We start from the raw sequence: 18,680 nt of genomic DNA, 5'->3' as shown, positions 1-18,680 counted from the left end.
TCAGGTAAGTATTGGGGCTGCGGCACACAGAAGGTTTTTTTTTTTATCATAATGCATAGAATTCATTAAGATGAAAAAAACCTTCTGCCTTTACAACCGCTTTAAGACACAACTTCTGTAAAAATGTCTACTTTTTTAGGGCTTCCATGGAAATTCTGATATATTTATAAAAAAGAAAAATATCTGACTCTTATGCAGCAAACTGTATAATAAATACATTTTATTATATATAAAGTATAAAGACACACAGACTCAAGTTAAAAACAAAGGTATACCCACTAAAAACCAAGATACATATATTAATCCATCCTGCAGTAAAAAACAAAAACAATTAATCAAAACCCTTATATCTACATGACATCTCCCGGGCTTATCTCTAATATTTACAGCTGGCTGTTTTATTGCACTCACAGAAGATGGCCATCGCTGTATTTCCAGGAGCCCAACACTGATGCTTCAGGTGTAATCATCTTCAACATTAGAGTCAGTGCAGCTACTATGCTTGCCCCTCCCCTCCTCCTGCCCAGTCACAGAAGCTTTTGTATTATATGAACTCACAAAATACAAAGGCTTCTCTGAATGGTCGGGCAAAGCTGATCTGTGTGCCTCCTTTTCCTCTCTTACAGTCCTGAGTGTCAGTGTATGCTCCAACAGAGCCATAAACCTGTCAGATATAAATAATAGGGATAAGTTCAGGAGATGTCATGTACCTCTTTGGACTTGCAGCTCTGCCTAGAAACCAATCTGCTTCCAGTTTTTTTTTGCCAAAGCTTAATTGAACAAGCTGAAGTTAGAAGCTGATTGGCTACCATGCACAGCTGCACCAGATTTTGCACATTCCTTTGTTTTAGTAAATCAACCCCATAGTGCGCCTGCATGTTTTACAAAGTGTCTGAATTCCTGAAATTCAGTTTTAGGCCCCTTTCACACTTGTGTGACTTGTCCTGCAACTCGGGACTGCAAAGTCACATGACAAGTCATACCCCATGATTTCCAATGAGTATCATGCATATCTGTGTGTCTTCAAGTCGCAGTGCCTTTAAAGTAGTCCCTGCACTACTTTGGTCCGTCTTTGATGCGAGTTGAGGTTCATAGACCTCAAGATTACACAGGCATTGCTTCAAGCCCACTTCACAATCGCGACAAAGTCGTGGCAAAATCCTGGTAAAAATCGCAGGCCAACCGCACAAGTGTGAAAGGAGCCTCAAAGTAAACCTGTTGCTTTGGCCTACATAGACAAAACACAGATTCACTTTAAGACCCCTTACACACTGAGGTGTTTTTCAGGCGCTTTTAGGCTAAGAATAGCGCCTGAAAAATGCCTCCCCTGCAGTCCCATTGTAAAAGCACTCTGGCTTTCACACTGGACTGCAGGGGAGGCGTTTTTCAGGCACTGCTCTGGCAGGACGTTAGAAAAAGTTCTGCAAGCAGCATCTTTGGGGAGGTGGAAGAGTAGTGTATACAACACTCCTGCACCGCTCCTGCTCATTGAAATGAATTGGCACCGCTACCGAATTGCCTGCAAAGGGTTTCGGCAGTGGTGCTACACTGGGGCATTTAACCCTTTATTCGGCCGCTAGTGGGGATTAAAAGTGCCCCGCCAGCAACAGAATAGCACCGCTAAAACGACAGTAAAGCGCCGCTAAAACTTGCTGCATTTTACTGTCAATGCCTGCCCCAGTGTGAAAGCAGCCTAAAGGAATACCCCTATATACCAACCTTCGAGTTGCGAACATTCAAAGATGTGAACATGTGTTTGCGCAGTTTTTTTCATTTAAACCCCCCTCCAAATGAGCTCCCAGAACAGAATTTATTAGTAAGTAGGGGACTTAAGCCCCATACACACCATCAGATTTTCTGATGATTTTTTTCTTCAGATTTACCAAAGCCATATAATATGAGGTCAAACCTTAGGAGTTTCAATCTGTATGCAATCAGGCAGGCCCTTACACTACATGGTTTTGGTAAATCTGAAGACAAAAATCTGCAAAAAATCTGATAGTTTGTATGGGGCTTTACTGTAGTTGACCTTTTAGAAATATGATTATGTATTTGAGTCTGAGTGGTGCTATGTTTGTTTGTTTGTTTTTTTTTTTTTTTTTATTGATAATGATTTTGTTTAGTTTAATTTGATTTAATTTATGTAAGTGAATGCATATTATAAGGTACCTCTTTTGGGGTTGTCCCTACAATGATCTATGTGTTATTGTACTAAAGGTCTAATAATAAAAAATTACTTGATTAAAAAAAAAATATATATACGATATATATATATATATATATATATATATATATATATATATATATATATATATATATATATATATATATATATATATATATATATATATATATATAATTATATTAAATTCAGGACCACATACAGAAATATACTTGACATCTGAACTTTCTGCACACACATAAATAAATAAATAAATCTATGTTCTATGCACATTCCTAAAAAGAAACACAGTACCAAAAAGAAAGAACCGAACAAGATTCATGTGAAATGCAGTCCAGCTATAACGTGCACCGAGTAGTATTCCTCCTAATATGGAAGTGTTTAATAAGTTACACCATTTTTGATGCCTTTGCAGAAAGAACTCCAGAATTGCAAACAAGAAAATCGGAATCTCCAAGCAATCAAGGTAAACAGAACCATGAGATACGTGTTTTTGGAATGTGATACCTGTACATCTGATCCAGAATCGGCTGATATTTTTTTCAGCTATTTAGAGGGTTGATGTGGAACTAATCCTGCAGCTATAGTGTGGAAGCTAATGCCTAATGAAATTTGGAAAAGCACAATATGTACTTATGTATATTCGGAGCTAACGTTTGATCTTCTAATGCCACGTACACACGATCGGAATTCTCGTTGGAAAAAGCTCTAATGGTTATCCCGACGGAATTCCGACGGAATTCGGCTCAAGCTGTCTTGCCTACGCACAGTCACATCAAATTCTGATCGTTTATAACGCGGTGACGTACATCACGTACGACGGGACTAGAAAAAGGAAGTTCAATAGCCAGTAGCCAATAGCTTCTGTCTCATAGTTGAATCTGAGCATGTGTGATTTTTGGCGTGTCGGAATTGCATACACGCGATCGGAATTTCCGATAGAAAGTTTTTCCGTCTGGAAAATTGAGAATATGCTATCAATTTTTGGCTGGCGGAAATTCGGACAGCTAAATTCCGATGGAGCATACACACAGTCACATTTTCCGATGAAAACCTCTCATGTGTCTTTTTCTGGCCGGAATTCCGATCGTGTGTACGTGGCATTATAGTTTGCTTTCCCCTGGTTCATCCTTTTTTCCCCCTCATTAAAGAGGAAGTAAACCCTGATGAGTTTACTTCCTCTTTGATTCCCTGCAAAGGTAAAGCATAATGGACTACTATGCATCACAGCGAAGTCACCGCTGTCCCCTGTAGTCCAGAGCCTCCATCTTCTCCGTGGGTCTTGCTGCTCCGCCGCTGTCATTCAACGAAGCCGCGATGATGTCACTCCCGTGCATGCGCATGGGAGCCGCCACTCGTGGCATATCGGCGTTGACAGCGGTGCGCTCAGTGCGCCTGCGCGCCGCTGTCTAAGGTGTATGCGCCATAGACAGCGGTGCCTGTCTTTTGGAAAATATCTCCTAATACTGATATTTCTTGGACCTACAGGTAAACCTTAATCTAGGCTTACCTGTAGGTCAAAGTGGTTTGTAAGGGTTTACAACCACTTTAAATACATTGTATATAGCTGGTTGCTAAGGAAGGGGCCGGGAAGCTGGCAGCCACGTCCTTAACAACCATTGAGTCATCAGCTGTCAGCGGGGGTTCCCCATTAACTGCTGAATGTAAAACAGTAAATAAATGGCGTCCCAACCCCCACCACGTCAATACTAGGCCCTTCTGGTCTAGTATGGATTAGGAGGGGACCCCCACGCCAACATTTTTTTAAAATATGGCGTGGGGTCCCGCCCAAAATCCATATCACACCCTTATCCGAGCATGCAGCCCGGCAGGTCAGGAAAGGGAGGGGATGAGCGAGCTCCCCCACCCCAAAGCTCCTTACCCCCAGTTAACACCGCTGACAGCTGATGACTCATCAATTGTTAAGGACGTGGTTAGCAACCAACTATATATAGTGTTTGAAGTTCAGTCACTTTTTTATTGTAAAAAACGGATGTCGGCGGGTATGAAAACAGATGTAAAAATTGACATGCGTAACGTTTTTTGATCCATAAAAATTACGTGACTGAGCTAAACAACAAAATTGAAGGCACATGTGAAACCAGCCTTACAGCTTACTAAACTGAATTGTCTTCCTCCTTACTTGGTTAAAGGAGCCTACACACATTTAATGGTGGTCAGATGTCTGGGCATGATCTGACTGCAAAATGATCTTTCATATGGAAGCTCTTTTTATAAACGAATGTTCAAATGAGCTAAAACGACTAGCTTGGGCCTATTAAGAAGAGAGAGGAGATTTAGTAAACACTCCTGGCAGTTCTCTGAAAAAATCCAACCAGCTGATTGCTTATTCTACGAAAAGTGTCCGGTATGGAATGTTTTTCAAGGTTGGGGGAGTACATACAGACATATGATTATTTCCCAATCTGGCCAAAATTGTCTGGTGCAAAAATCATGTCATGTCTGGAGGCATCTCATGACTTAGTACTAGAATAGCTTGTGTTATGTGGTGCTCAGAATCATCTGTTTCTATCATGTTTATAAAGAACAAGATTGTTTTTGTAGTGCTTCAGCTGTATGCAGCATATGTCTTTACTACTTTTGGCTTTGCTTCTGTTGTCAAAGAAGAATGTGACACATATGTATGTGCTAAACAAGAATGCATATTCCTCCTACACCATTGACTCACCTTCACACCATAAAATTAAAAATAACTGCTGAGATGTTCTCATTAGTCATTTGTGTTATGCTTGTTAAATGTCCTGAAGTTGCATGAACTTGAATTTACATTCTTAAAGTGGAAGTAAACCCATGGATTTAAACAGTTAAAAAAAAAGGCATGCCGGGAATGCTAACCGCACATTAGCTGTGCTCTCAGCCAAACTATCAAACTATCCAATGGCTGGTGTCATAACGAATCACATGTGCAGCACCATAGCAGTTGAAGATTAAACAGAGGCAAAGATGGCAGCTTCCTTGGCTGAAAACGATAGGGGAGTTTACTTCCACTTTAACAGAGAGGTCTGCTGCAAACTGGTAGTTCAGCGATGGTTGAGGGCCATTGATGGAATCATTACATGGCTTCTTGTATCTCTCCGGAGTTGAGTTTTTTGCATGTCAGTACTAAGGGCAACCCTTTTGATTGCTAGGCGGTTTTACAATACCTCGTGGATTTTTTATTCACGTTGCATAATGCATTTATGTAATGTTATGTTATGTACATTGTGATTTTATCAAAAATTGGGATTTTTTCTTAACCCCCCCCCCACTCCAATGCCTTTCTTATGCTTCCTTATATTTTTTAAAGGTAACTTAAATGCAGCAGTCTTCTAGATATTCCGGTGATGTCACAGGTCCTTCCTCTTTACAGCCTGCCAAGGCAAGCATTCCTTCTTCCTGCACTGAATGGCACTCGCGTTATGATGTATGAGTACCGTTTGGTGCAGCAGTAGCTGTGAGAGCGACCCCAGGCCAATGGCATGATGCACTCCAAGGGGGTGTGTCCATGACAGTCTGGGCTCACAGGAAATGGGTTGAATGACTCTGACTGTCATTTAACCCAAAAGAAGAGCTAAATCTAGTGGATGAGCAGACTTTTTGTAGAGGCATTGAGTATTGCAGCAAATGTTTTTTTTTATAAATTGTACTGCAGGACGATTCATTTTTCATTCTGTTGTTAACCTGGAATTATGCTTTAGGGTCTATTCACACTTATGCCTTGTGGTAAAGTATGCATTGCAACAATGCACAAAAAATTACTATCTTGCACTGTGGTGCATGACCTTTTTATTGTTCTGGTTTGTTAGTAGCCATTTAAATTAATCTACAATAAGAACTTAGCCCTTGTACACACGGTCGGACATTCCGATGGAAAATGTCCGATCGGACCGTGTTGTCGGATAATCCGTCCGTGTGTGGGCTCCATCGGACTGTTACCGTCGGAATATTCGACCGACAACATTTTAGAGCTGGGCTATAAACATTTCCGACAACATGGTCCGATGGGACTTTGTCCGATCGTTTGTAGAGAATTCCGATCGGACAAAGTGCCACGCATGCTCAGATCAAATTCCTAGACCAAAGCTATTGGCTACTAGCCTGAACGTAGTCCCGTCGTAACAAAATAACGTCACCACGTTCTGAACGTTTGGATTTTCCGACAACTTTGTCTGACTGTGTGTATGCCACACAAGTTTCGGACAAAATCTGTCGGAACAAAATCCGACGGATTTTGTTGTCGGAATGTCCGACCGTGTGTACAAGGGCTAAGAGTAACTGTGTATAGCTCAGTCTTTTGCAGGTAACATACCCAAACTGAGCATCTTATGTGGCGTTCACTGCGGATTGAACTTTGTAGGGCTTTTTCTCATGGGTTCTCTATAGGTGCTAACCATTGGAAAATTTCCAGGGAAACTGTTTTTTCTGTACCTTTCTCTGTGAAGCTAAAGGAATTAGTATTTCACCCGGCCTTCTGAACAATTTTGAGACAACATGACAGTATACGGTGGCATAGTAGGTTGTTTCACAACAGACAAACTTGTCACCACCAGTTTTTCTGTGACACATTTCAGTGTTTTTCTGTGAGCTCATCTTCTTCTCAAAATGAAAGTAAACCTGTTATTTTTTTGTGAAATATAATAAGGCCAGAATCATTGGAGCCTCAAATCCCTGGGTGCTTTACTTTGCAAACCTTGACTTAAGCATTGAAAGCTGAGCTCTGGTCTTCTTTCTTATGCTTTCTCATGCCGCGTACATGTGACCGGACTTTCCGGCAGACTAGGTCCGACGGTCTTCCCGACTGACTTTTTGGCGGAGTTCCGATGAACTTCCAAATGAACGGACTTGACCACACACGAACGGACTAGGTCCGTTCAAAAGTCCGTTAATTTTAAACATGATAACGTAAGACGGGACTAAAAAAGGAAACTCAATAGCCAGTAGCCAATTCTTGCCTTCGCTTCCCTTGCATCATATTTGGCCCATTGGACCAGCATACAGACGAACGGTTTTCCCGACAGGAATTTAGTTCGTCGGACAGATTTGAAACATATTCTATTTCTAGGTCCGTTGGATTTTTAAATTTTTATGAGAAACAATCGGATTAGCCCACACACGATTGGATTGTCGGGCAGACTGATTCCGTTGGGGCTAGTCTGCCGGAAAGTCCGGTCCTGTGTACATGGCATCACAACTCCTATACTTCAGTATTGATCAGTGAGGCTACCCATCATTTCAGTTGACCAAGAGAGGTCTAGGAGGAGGCAAGACTTCATTGTCCGAACCTGATAATCAAAAAAAAAAGCTCCTTGGGTTTTAGGGTTCTTGGTGTGGTAAGTAACAATCTTGTGATATGTACTGTATACACAACATTTTAGTTGCCACATAAAGTGTGTGCTCTTCACCCATTAGGTTGTCTTTGTGATATCCAAGAGTACCCATGGAGCGATGCTTGCTTAAAAATGTGGCTGCGCCATTCCTTGCTCTTTACATTACTTTTTACATAAGCGAATTTGCGATGGCAACTAGCAAATTGAAACTTGGGGATAATTATTTTTTTGAGGGAAGACGGACCACATGAAAATGATCTTTCACTTCTGACTAGCTGTACGCTTTTATGTAGCAATAAATAGCAATTTTGACAGCTGCATTTTCATGTGGACCATAAAATTATATGTAATAATACACAAAATGTCTACCACTATATCTATGTTATGTTTATTTTATATTGGTTTATCAGGATGCCTTGCAGCAGAGAATGGCTCAGCAAGAAAGTGCTGTTCTTCAACTGAAGCAGGAGCTGTTAAGGGCGAACATGGACAAGGATGAACTTCATAACCAAAATGTAAGCTTAATACTATTGTTGAATGTCTAAAGCTGGCAATAAACAAGTGTTTTTTATTTTTTTTTATTCAGTCGATCCAATATCTACACAAACAAGGTGGATGGAGAAATGTCCTCACCCCGCCAGGACATTGCATTCTGACAGTGGGACCCGTCGCTATCGGAATACACTGAGCAGCGACTGCAACCTCTGATTGACATACATTTTCCAGCATGTTCAACTTTAACAGAAGTTGATTAAATGACATTGGTCAAGCAGGGATGGCCAGACACCGAGTGAAATTTGTCTGGTCCCTGCTGAACTAGGCAAATTTCGCTCAGTTAATGGTCAGCTTAACCTGCATAGAAAGTGACTTTAGTAGCTACATTGACAAGCAAATCTCTTATTGAGAAAGTTGGCCAGTATATGACCTGCCTGACCTTGCTGGAACTGCCATACCTTCAGAATCTGCAGATATCTCCTTGCGCAAACTGACTGATAGATGTGGAAAACACCTATCTATGATTTGTTCTTTTTTTGTTATAGAAAAGACAAAATGGTTGTTCAAGCAAAACAAAGATTTTCAAAAACATCATAAAAGACTGTATATTTATTAACCCCCCTGGCGGTATTCCCGAGTCTGGCTTGGGGTGGAAATTTTATACCAAAAGCGGTAACCCCGAGCCAGACTTGGGACCGCATTGCTGGATCCAGGAGGACGTTTACTTACCTTTTCCCTTGGATCCAGCGATGTCCCCGCGCTGTACGAGCGAGCCGCGTCTCGCTCGATCTATCACGGAGCCGATCTCCGTGCCCTGCGAGTGTTGTGACGCACGGGGACGGAAATCGGTGCCAAATTCAAAAAGTGAAACACACATATTACATAAAGTATAATGTAATATTACAGATTACATTGCTGTATGTAATAATTTCACATCCCCTTTGTCCCTAGTGGTCTGCCCAGTGTCCTGCATGCAGTTTTATATAATAAAAACTGTTCTTTATGCCTGAAAACTGGAGATTGTCCATAGCAACCAAAACTGTCCCTTTACATCAAAAATGATTTTAGACCAGCTAGAAAACAGCGATAATAAATTGTAATCACTCGCAGAATTGAGCGATAGCGATTTGTGGGGAGATCCGTCATCAAATATTGAAAAGTAATGACAGTGACAATTCTGCAACTGAGCAAATTTCAGTGTTTTTGATTTGATTATTGAATAATTTTTATTATTGTTATATTATTATTTGGTACAATTATTTATAATTATTTATTATATTATAATTTATGATTTCATTTTTCAAACTTTATCATACCCGGGATGTCTGCTAGACTCTGGTTTGGACAGATTTAAGTGAGTTATTGCTAAGAATTACAGGCCTACAATATAAAATGCCAAATTTCCATGCAAAATAATTGTACCGCTTTTAGCACCTAAAATCCTAAATAATCATATCGCCAGGGAGGTTAATGCACTGACAATGCTTGGAAAAGATTATTTTTCTCTAATGTTAATGCCACAAGGCCTAGAAGCTAGGCATGAATTTGTTGTATCACTTGTTGTAAGCCTTATACACGAAGAATGAATATACTGAAAACAATTTAACTATTTCTACAGGTGGATTTGCAGAGAAAAATGGAAGAAAGAAGTCAGTTAATTGGGGATTATAAAGTGAGTATATGTTAATGTTTTTGCCTTTCTCTTACTATACAGAGCATATAGTAGAGCTGCACGAACCTGGCCAAAATGAGAATACATTTTTTTTTGCTTAGAATAAAAAGATTACGATTCTCGCGACATAAAATCGTTCACATTATACAAAAAAATTGGGCTAACTTTACTGGTTAGTTTTTTTTATTTATTATTTAATTAAAGTAATTTTTTCCCAAAAAATTGCATTTAAAATACCACTGCGCAAATACAGTGTGACATAAAATATTGCAACAACCACCATTTTGTTCTCTAGGGTCTCTACTAAAAAAAAAATATATAATGTTTGGAGGTTCTAAGTAATTTTTTAGCAAAAAATAAAAAAAATTATTTTAACTATATTCAACAAATGTCAGAAAAAGGTTTAGTGTTTAAGTGGTTAAACTTTCTTCATTTACATACCAAAGTGTATTCCATTGACAAACTGTTACAATGTTTCTACTTAAAGTTCCACTGCTAAAGAATGTTGACATTCTTGGCAGACTGCCCTTTTTTTTTTTCTTCCTTTCTTTTGAGGGCTGTGGCTTCAGAAGAGCAGAGAGAATTCTTTGCATAGCAAGAATTGTGAAACACTTTTATCAAGATTGCAACAGGAAAAAAAAATACTATAACGATTCTGGATGATTAATTGTGCAGCTCTGGCATATAGCAATAAAAAAAAAAAAGAAAATATCTATCAAACTGAACCTTATTCTTCTGCAGAAAGAAATCACACAAAAGGATTGGCTTATACAGCAGATGCAGGGGAAACTTTCTGAAGCAAGCTATCAAAAGGTACGTCAGTCTGGTCGACTGTTTCCGGCATTGGGTAGTGGGCTTACCCGATTATGTAGTCATGTACTATAGGTTATAATTAACTACCTACTATAAATTATGATAATATTAGGATTATTGGATCATAAAAACAATACACATGGTCAAAAGCTTAATGGGTTTATAAAGGACAATGAATCCCATGGTGAGCCCCGATATCCTTTTTTTTTGCTGTAGGAACTATGTCATTTTCTTTAGCAGACCAAAATGTGATACTTAAAGCAGTAGTAAAGTTCACTTTGTGATTTTTACCTGCAGGTAAGCCTATAATAGGTATCCATCCTTCCACTGTATGTGATCAGTACATTAAACACCTTCACCTCCCCTCTGCCCTCCTCTGTGTATAATGTATCTAGTGTACCATTCTCAAGCTCAAAAATGAGTTCAGCTTGTGGTATCAACTTTCCAAAAAAGGTAATTTCAGCGGCTTTTCTGTCATTTTTTTATAGTATTAAACAAAAAAAAACAGTTATTAATTACCACCAAAAGAAAACTCTGTTTCAAAACAAAATTATATAAAACTAATATGGGTGCAATGTTGCATGAGGGAGTATTTGTCAGGCTATCTCAATGCTGAAAACTGAAAAATGGCCTGATAATGAGGTTGATACTCAAATGATTAACTAGGTATTGGCACCCAAGTTAGATTTTTCTAGCATGCTGAAAAATGCTATGAAAAAGGACTGAGGCTTTCACACTGCATGGATTATATCAATTCATTACTTTGCTGAATCTGATAGAAGACAAAAAGATAAAGGGGGTGCCAACTATGTAGCAGTTCCAGAGAGGACATGCAGATTGTGGTCTACCAGCTACCCTCATATAGATATCGGACTGTTTTGGTGGGCTCTAAAGGAATCTACGAGCAAGAATGAGTTGCCTTATCCTTCTTTTCTCTTCACAGGCTAAACACAAACACAATCACATGGCAAAGGCAGATGTTCATGTTCAACAATGTATCTGTAGATGCCGTGTACAGCCGATCGGACATTCCAACAACAAAACCGTGAATTTTTTCCGACGGATGTTGGCTCAAATTTGTCTTGCATACACAGTCACAAAAATGACGGTCAGAATTTCCGTCAACAAGCTCACACCGAACATTTGTTGTTGGAAATTCCGATCATGTGTACTCAGCATTAGTGTGATCTCTATGATGTCTGAGCTATGGACTCTCCCACATGGTTGTGCAGTGGCCATGTTTGTTTATGCTGCCTTTTAGATGTAAGTGACCCAAATCACCCCTGCATTTGCAGCTGCCCTCTACAGTCTCTACATAACCAGAGTATACGGGCAGTTTCAGCGTGAACCTCTTTCACGTACCAGTGTTACGTTTTTTGTTTTTTTTTTCGTTTTTTTTAGCTAAACTATCCAGAGAAAACTGACACCAGCTTAAAAACTGCATTCAGATGGAACTGAACCCTGCTCCAAGTTCTGTAAGGCAGGAGTGTTAACCATTTAGTTGCCATTCTGTGCAAAGTTGTTAAAAACCACAGTTTTTCTATAACAAATCAGCATCTGTTAAGTTTCACCACAACAGAGACAATCCTGTTTTTCCTTTATAAATACAAACTTTTAAAAGAACAAGGTATATCAGACTTTTACTAGTCCCAAGTTCTCCATTTTCTGTCTAATTGATCCTCATTTGTACATATGGCTGGAGTACGTAGGCTGCTAAAAACATGCGAACACCAGATGGTGCGTTCATAAACAGCTGATTAATTATTCATACTTGTTTGTGTAGTGCACAAAACTCATCATCAACTTATCGGCCTTTAAAGTGTTTTACTATCATTAGCCATTCCAAGTACTTCATCGGATTTACAGTCTGTCATACAGTAGTGATCCAAAAGAGCTTTTTAGAAATTGTATGTAAAACATTTAATTGTCGAGCAATAGAAATTGCTTTGTGCATTTGTACATTTTTTTTAAACTGGGATTTCTCTAACAACCAGATTCTATTTTCTGTTATTTTGTTCTTACTTTGCTATAATAAAGAAAGTCCTTTCTGCTGATGAGCAGTGAGAGTTTAAAAAGCAGATTACTGCTCACACATTCACATTTATGGGTTTAGGCTCAATTGTTTTCAGTCACTAGTGAATATTTGTGCAGCACGTTGATAAGTATCCTGTGTGCTGCAGTTTAGCTGTGTTTTTTTCTAAGTACAATTTATTAGGCTTGTGCAATGTGTTTCGTAACTAATCGAAATTCGGCCGACATTTTTGGATGCATCCGAATGTCCAGATAAAAAATTAAATTAATAACAACGAATACGAAAGAAATATAACAAATGAATTCGACATGATTCGGTAATTCTTTAAAGATCTAATGACACAAAAGGTCAGCTCAAAGTAAATCTTATAGTCCAATCAGCTAATTAATTTTGTGCCGGAGGTTGGATTACTGGCAAAGTGCATTCCTGAGAACTGAGTTTGAAGGGTGTTGTATTGTATTTGAGCCGAGGAGAAGAGATGTTGTCATTGTGTGTGTTAAAAGATTCAATAAACAAACGACTTTCCAAACTACGAAACATTATCACGAATGTCTATACATACATAAATAGCGAATTTCAACAAATACGAACAAATGAATTCGACACTCTACGAATAATAACGAATTATCTGAAAATGTATTAACGTAACATAACGAATATAACAGAACCAAATGATGTATTTTACGAATGACAACGAACCGAAACTAAACGAAATTTTCCGTTGTGCACAAGTCTACAATTTATATTTTATAGTACCCATTGCAACATTGGAGCAAGCTCTGGGACCTGCCATAATCGTCACCAAACACTGACAGTGACGCATAGAAAAGAAAGAATTTAGATGTCCTTACAGGTTGCAATAATGCAAACACACAGAACATCAGCACTGAGAAAGCAGAGAATGCTGTGTATAACCCCTTTCTGCCCATGGTCTGTAGATTTACATTCCCCCGTGTAACATTCCTCTGTATGATGCATTAATCAGTGTTCCCTCTTTGACTCTTCCCTTCCCTTCCCTCTTTGACTGCTAGCAATTGACACTGTGTGTGTCTGCTAGTTCTGCCAATCACTGACAGCTCCAGTTTACACTCACATTCAGGAGGCAGCCAGAGTGGTTCCCGGTCATGTGATGTTATGACCAGTGGCCCGTCCATTAAGGGCACACAGCCGCCCACCTGTATGCTTAATGAATAGATTCATGCATAGCATGAATCTATCATAGCATGCATAGCATGACTCTATCCATGACCGCCACGGCCACCCCCTATTCATGCATCCGGCCACTTTCAGTAGTAATGGCCCCTTTCCTAGTAATGGCGGCAATCATTGATTTTTAGCAGGACTGCGACATTGGGGCAGACAAATCTGACCCAAAGGGACACTTTTTGGGGACCAGTGACACCAATACAGTAATCAGTGCTAAAAAATGCACTGACTGCTGTATAAATTACACTGGCAGGGAAGGGGTTAACATCAGGAGTGATCAAAGGGTTAAATGTGTTCTCTGCTAGTGTCTTCTAACTGTGTGGAGGATGGACTGATAGAAAGAACACAGAGATTGCTATTCCTGATTAATAGAATCAGACGATCTCTGTGTACTTCCCTGTCAGAACAGAGATCTGCCTTGTTTACATAGGCAGATCTCTGTTCTTCCTCTCTGTGGAGCGATCGTGGGTGCACGCTGGTACGTTGTTTCGCGCAATAGAGTTGCCCTGCCGCAGTATTTATGTGATGCATGGTTTCTAAGTGGGGAAAGGATCTGCTGCTGATGGGTTTGTGCCAGATACCACAGCATACCTTCAGAGGTCTAATGCCTGATGGGTCAGGGCTATATAAATGCGGCAAAAGCGGGACAAAGCAATATCAGGTGGGTGATCATAAAAGTAAGGCTGGTGTGTGTGTTTGTAAATGTCTGTATACACTATATATAATTATTATTTTTCAATTTTGTCTATTTGTTAGACTATCATGGCAACATAAGCAGGGAAGTGATTGAAACTGTGTACCAAATAAAGACCTTCTATGTCATTAAACTAAAAAACTAAAAATGATTTAGGTAGGAAAATTAGTCCTGGAGTTATACTTAGGTTGATGAATATACACTGCCACTGATAACTTTGTGGTCAGAAAATCTAAATTTGAATGATATCTGGTCACAAAAGGATTAAGTATTCATGCTGTACATCATATGAAACAAAGAAAGCAGTTACTTACAGAGAAGACACGCTGGCATCTGTTGGACTGCCAAAGGCTAACATTGCTGCTCTAAAAAATAACACTCTGTCACAATTGAACAAAAAAAAGCACCTAAAGTCTGCAGTTAACTAAACTGAACATAGCAAACAATGGAGTCTGCATTGTCTTTGTTCTAGCGTGATATGTTCACTAGTATAGTGTATAAAGTTCATTCCTTTCTTAATGCTAACGTTGGCTAACTTCTCTTTCTAGAATGATCTGCAGAAAGAGTTAGACCACAGGAAGGGTCTTCTGCTACAATACATGAGCAGAGAGGATGACCAGGTAGAAGTGTAGTGTCTCCTGCTTTTCTTTCTATATATATATATATATATATATATATATATATATATATATATATACACAGTATCTCACAAAAGTGAGTACACCCCTCACATTTTTGTAAATATGTTATTATGTCTTTTCATGTGACAACACTAAAGAAATGACACTTTGCTACAATGTAAAGTAGTGAGTGTACAGCTTGTATAACAGTGTATATTTGCTGCCCCCTCAAAATAACGCAACACACAGCCATTAATGTCTAAACCGCTGGCAACAAAAATGAGTACACCTCTAAGTGAAAATGTCCAAATTTGGCCCAAAGTATCAATATTTTATGTGGCCATCATTATTTTCCAGCACTGCCTTAACCCTCTTGGGCATGGAGTTCACCAGAGCTTCACAGGTTGCCACTGGAGTCCTCTTCCACCCCTCCATGACAACATCACGGAGCTGATGGATGTTAGAGACCTTGCGCTCCTCCACCTTCCATTTGAGGATGCCCCACAGATACTCAATAGAGTTTAGATCTTGAGACATGCTTGGCCAGTCCATCACCTTTACCCTCAGCTTCTTTAGCAAGGCAGTGGTCGTCTTGGAGGTGTGTTTGGGGTCGTTTTTATGTTGGAGTACTACCCTGCGGCCCAGTCCTCGAAGGGAGGGGATCATGCTCTGCTTCAGTATGTCACAGTACATGTTGGCGTTCATGGTTCCCTCAATGAACTGTAGCTCCTCAGTGCCGGCAGCACTCATGCAGCCCCAGACCATGACACTCCCACCACCATGCTTGACTGTAAGCAAGACACACTTATCTTTGTACTCCTCACCTGGTTGCCACCACACACGCTTGACACCATCTGAACCAAATCGGTTTATCTTTGTCTCATCAGACCACAGGACATGGTTCCAGTAATCCATGTCCTTAGTTGGCCTGTCTTCAGCAAACTGTTTGCAGGCTTTCTTGTGCATCATCTTTACAAGAGGCTTACTTCTGGGACGACAGCCATGCAGACCAATTTGATGCAGTATGCTGCGTATGGCCTGAGTACTGACAGGTTGACCCCTCACCCCTTCAACCTCTGCAGCAATGCTGGCAGCATTCATATGTCTATTTATCAAAGGCAACCTCTGCATATGACTCAGAGCATGTGCACTCAACTTCTTTGGTTGACCATGGTGAGGCCTGTTCTAAGTGGAGCCTATCCTGTTAAACCGTTGTATGGTCTTTGCCACCGTGCTGCAGTTTAGTTTCAGGGTCTTGGCAATCTTTTTATTGCCTAGGCCATCTTTACGTAGAGCAACAAATCTTTTTTTCAGAGTTCTTTGCCATGAGGTATGCGAGAGTCAGAGTGATAACACCAAATTTAATACACCTGCGACCTTGTAACACTAACGAGTCACATGACACCGGGCAGGGAAAATTTCTAATTGGGCCCAATTTTGACATTTTCATTTAGGGGTGTACTCACTTTTGTTGCCAGCAGTTTAGACACTAATGGCTGTTTGTTGAGTTATTTTGAGGGGACAGCAAATGTACACTGTTATACAAGCTGTACACTCACTACTTTACATTGTAGCAAAGTGTAATTTCTTCAGTGTTGTCACATGAAAAGATGTAAAAAGAATAAAATATTTACAAAAATGTGAGAGGTGTACTTACTTTGTGAGATACTGTGTGTATATTGTAATATTTGGGGGTTATTTTAGCTTAAAGGTAGAGCTTACCAGTGAGCTGAGTCCACGCCAGATATGCCGTTTTAAAGGCTTGTAGGCCCACTTTTATTAAAGAAAGAAAAGTCCGATAACAAAATAGTTGCCCACACAGGGGTTACAGCTTTCCACAGCAATAATGTACGTAGAAACCAAAAATACCAAGCCACCTGGCTCTCTTTAGCAGCACTGCTGCTCAGACTTCGGCTGCAGCCCTCTTGGCTCTTTAACAGAGTTCCTGTACACCCAGTACCTCAGCACTCTTTACTAGCTTCTTTTTTTCAGCCCACAAGCTTGGACCCTCTGTCTGCTCTGACAGACCGACCTGTGCAGACATGCACACTTCTTCTCCCTTACACGCCTGGACTCCTCGGGAGGGTGGAGCCCAGAACCATGGTGTTGGCTTTGTTTTAAGCCCAAGACCCACCTGTGCAATCATCCAGCCAGACTTCTGGCTGTTCCCAAAACCCAGTCCCAGGATTGGAGATTCCGTACTACCACATATCCCCCCCCTTTGTTTCGACCCAGAGGGCGGAACACCCAAGTTACTTTTGGCACCTCTGTGCCAGATACCATTTACAGAAGTACCCTCCTGTCCAACCTCGCTTCTCCTAACGGGGAACTCCACCCAATGCCTCCTTTGGTGTCTCCCTCTAAGCCTTACTGTCACTCTGCTATGAGCTTTGATGCGACCTTCCCAACTTTTCTTCCGAGTGCATTTCCACAAGCACTTCCTCTCCTGAAATCTTAATGGGTTCCCATTGGTCTTCCTACCAACCCTTCTGCCTCCACGCTTCAGGTTCCCAGGTTTCCCCAAAACTCTCTCAGCAGTACTGTTCTGAGACTGTAGGGGGCCTATTTCTATAGTGTTTAGAACGGAAACCCACCTCTTATTTCTGGTACCTGACTCAGCAGTCACTAATTGATTACCAGGTTTACCTGTACCTTTGGACACCACATTATCATGTACCATTAACACATTATTTGGTTCATCATTGACAGACATATTCAAACCAACATTAGACCTCTCAATGTTGCACATGTCACCAATGCCTTTTTTTCCAACATTTGCTAGGGTAGAGTCCACAGAGGGCACACATACCAGAGGGCCGCCATCACCCACAGGAACCTCACAGGACGCCACCTCCCCTGGGTTCACCCACTCTGCAGGCAGCTGTCCTACCACTTGACCCGTTCTGATGCTACCTGTATTTTTATCCACCGGAACAGGCAAGCTCTCGTCTGATCCACATACAATTTTTACCATGCTCCTTGTCCATTCCCCTGTCCCAGGGACCTCATTAGGTTTGTCACCTAAACCAACCATTGGACTGGGGATCCCAGTCTCTTTAACCACCTTTGTTTGAGCCCTAGTCAGGATCTCTGCTGCTTTCAGGTCCACACATGGCCCTTCCACCTCATGTGGTTTTTCTACTGGTGCAGTATACACGCCCTTCACCAACTGACCAGCACCACACTGGACCATAGCAGCAGAAATGCTTCCCATCTGGCTGTTAGGAGGTGTAACCACAGGCAATTTAGGCTTATTTTCAACTTCTCCAACGTCTGTCTCAAATATTTCTTCTGGATCTAATCTAGCAGCATACGTAGCGGCAACTTTTAACAAAAGTAGCAAATTTAGGAATAAACCATTCCTGTCCTGTTTTGCTTTGCTCTGTACAGCCTGCCATACAGTGCTCCACCTAGTGGTACTGCGCAGTACCAGCCCATCAGACTGTGGAGGAGACACACTAGTATAGATTGGCTGTACATCCCAAAGTTCAAGCATCTCTTTTAATGCTTTGGTTAATAACCAGGCCCTTGACTCCAGACCCAAGTCCTTCCTGGGAATTTTCATGACACTGGGGATGCAGAGAGACTCACTTGCTGAGACTTGAAAAGTTGCAATGGTTAACGGAACCTCCTCCCGGC

At 40.7% G+C, this 18,680-nt stretch overlaps 1 protein-coding gene across 3 annotated transcripts in view; it reads left to right on the top strand.

The window, feature by feature from the left end:
* DIXDC1 (DIX domain containing 1) overlaps positions 1–18,680 on the top strand; it is a 274,022-nt gene that overhangs the window by 219,534 nt on the left and 35,808 nt on the right. For all 3 annotated transcript variants that reach the window (XM_077456913.1, XM_077456912.1, XM_077456914.1), the window contains 4 exons: positions 2,598–2,648; positions 7,920–8,024; positions 9,623–9,676; positions 10,418–10,489. In XM_077456913.1, the coding sequence (XP_077313039.1) occupies positions 2,598–2,648; positions 7,920–8,024; positions 9,623–9,676; positions 10,418–10,489 (282 nt within the window). The remainder of the gene's footprint in view (positions 1–2,597; positions 2,649–7,919; positions 8,025–9,622; positions 9,677–10,417; positions 10,490–18,680) is intronic.

This window comes from Lithobates pipiens, unplaced genomic scaffold (assembly GCF_037356315.1).
Source record: "Lithobates pipiens isolate NorthernLeopardFrog02 unplaced genomic scaffold, aLitPip1_a1.2 Scaffold_27, whole genome shotgun sequence".
NCBI classification, from domain to species: domain Eukaryota; kingdom Metazoa; phylum Chordata; class Amphibia; order Anura; family Ranidae; genus Lithobates; species Lithobates pipiens.
This window is presented reverse-complemented; position numbering and strand designations above follow the sequence as displayed.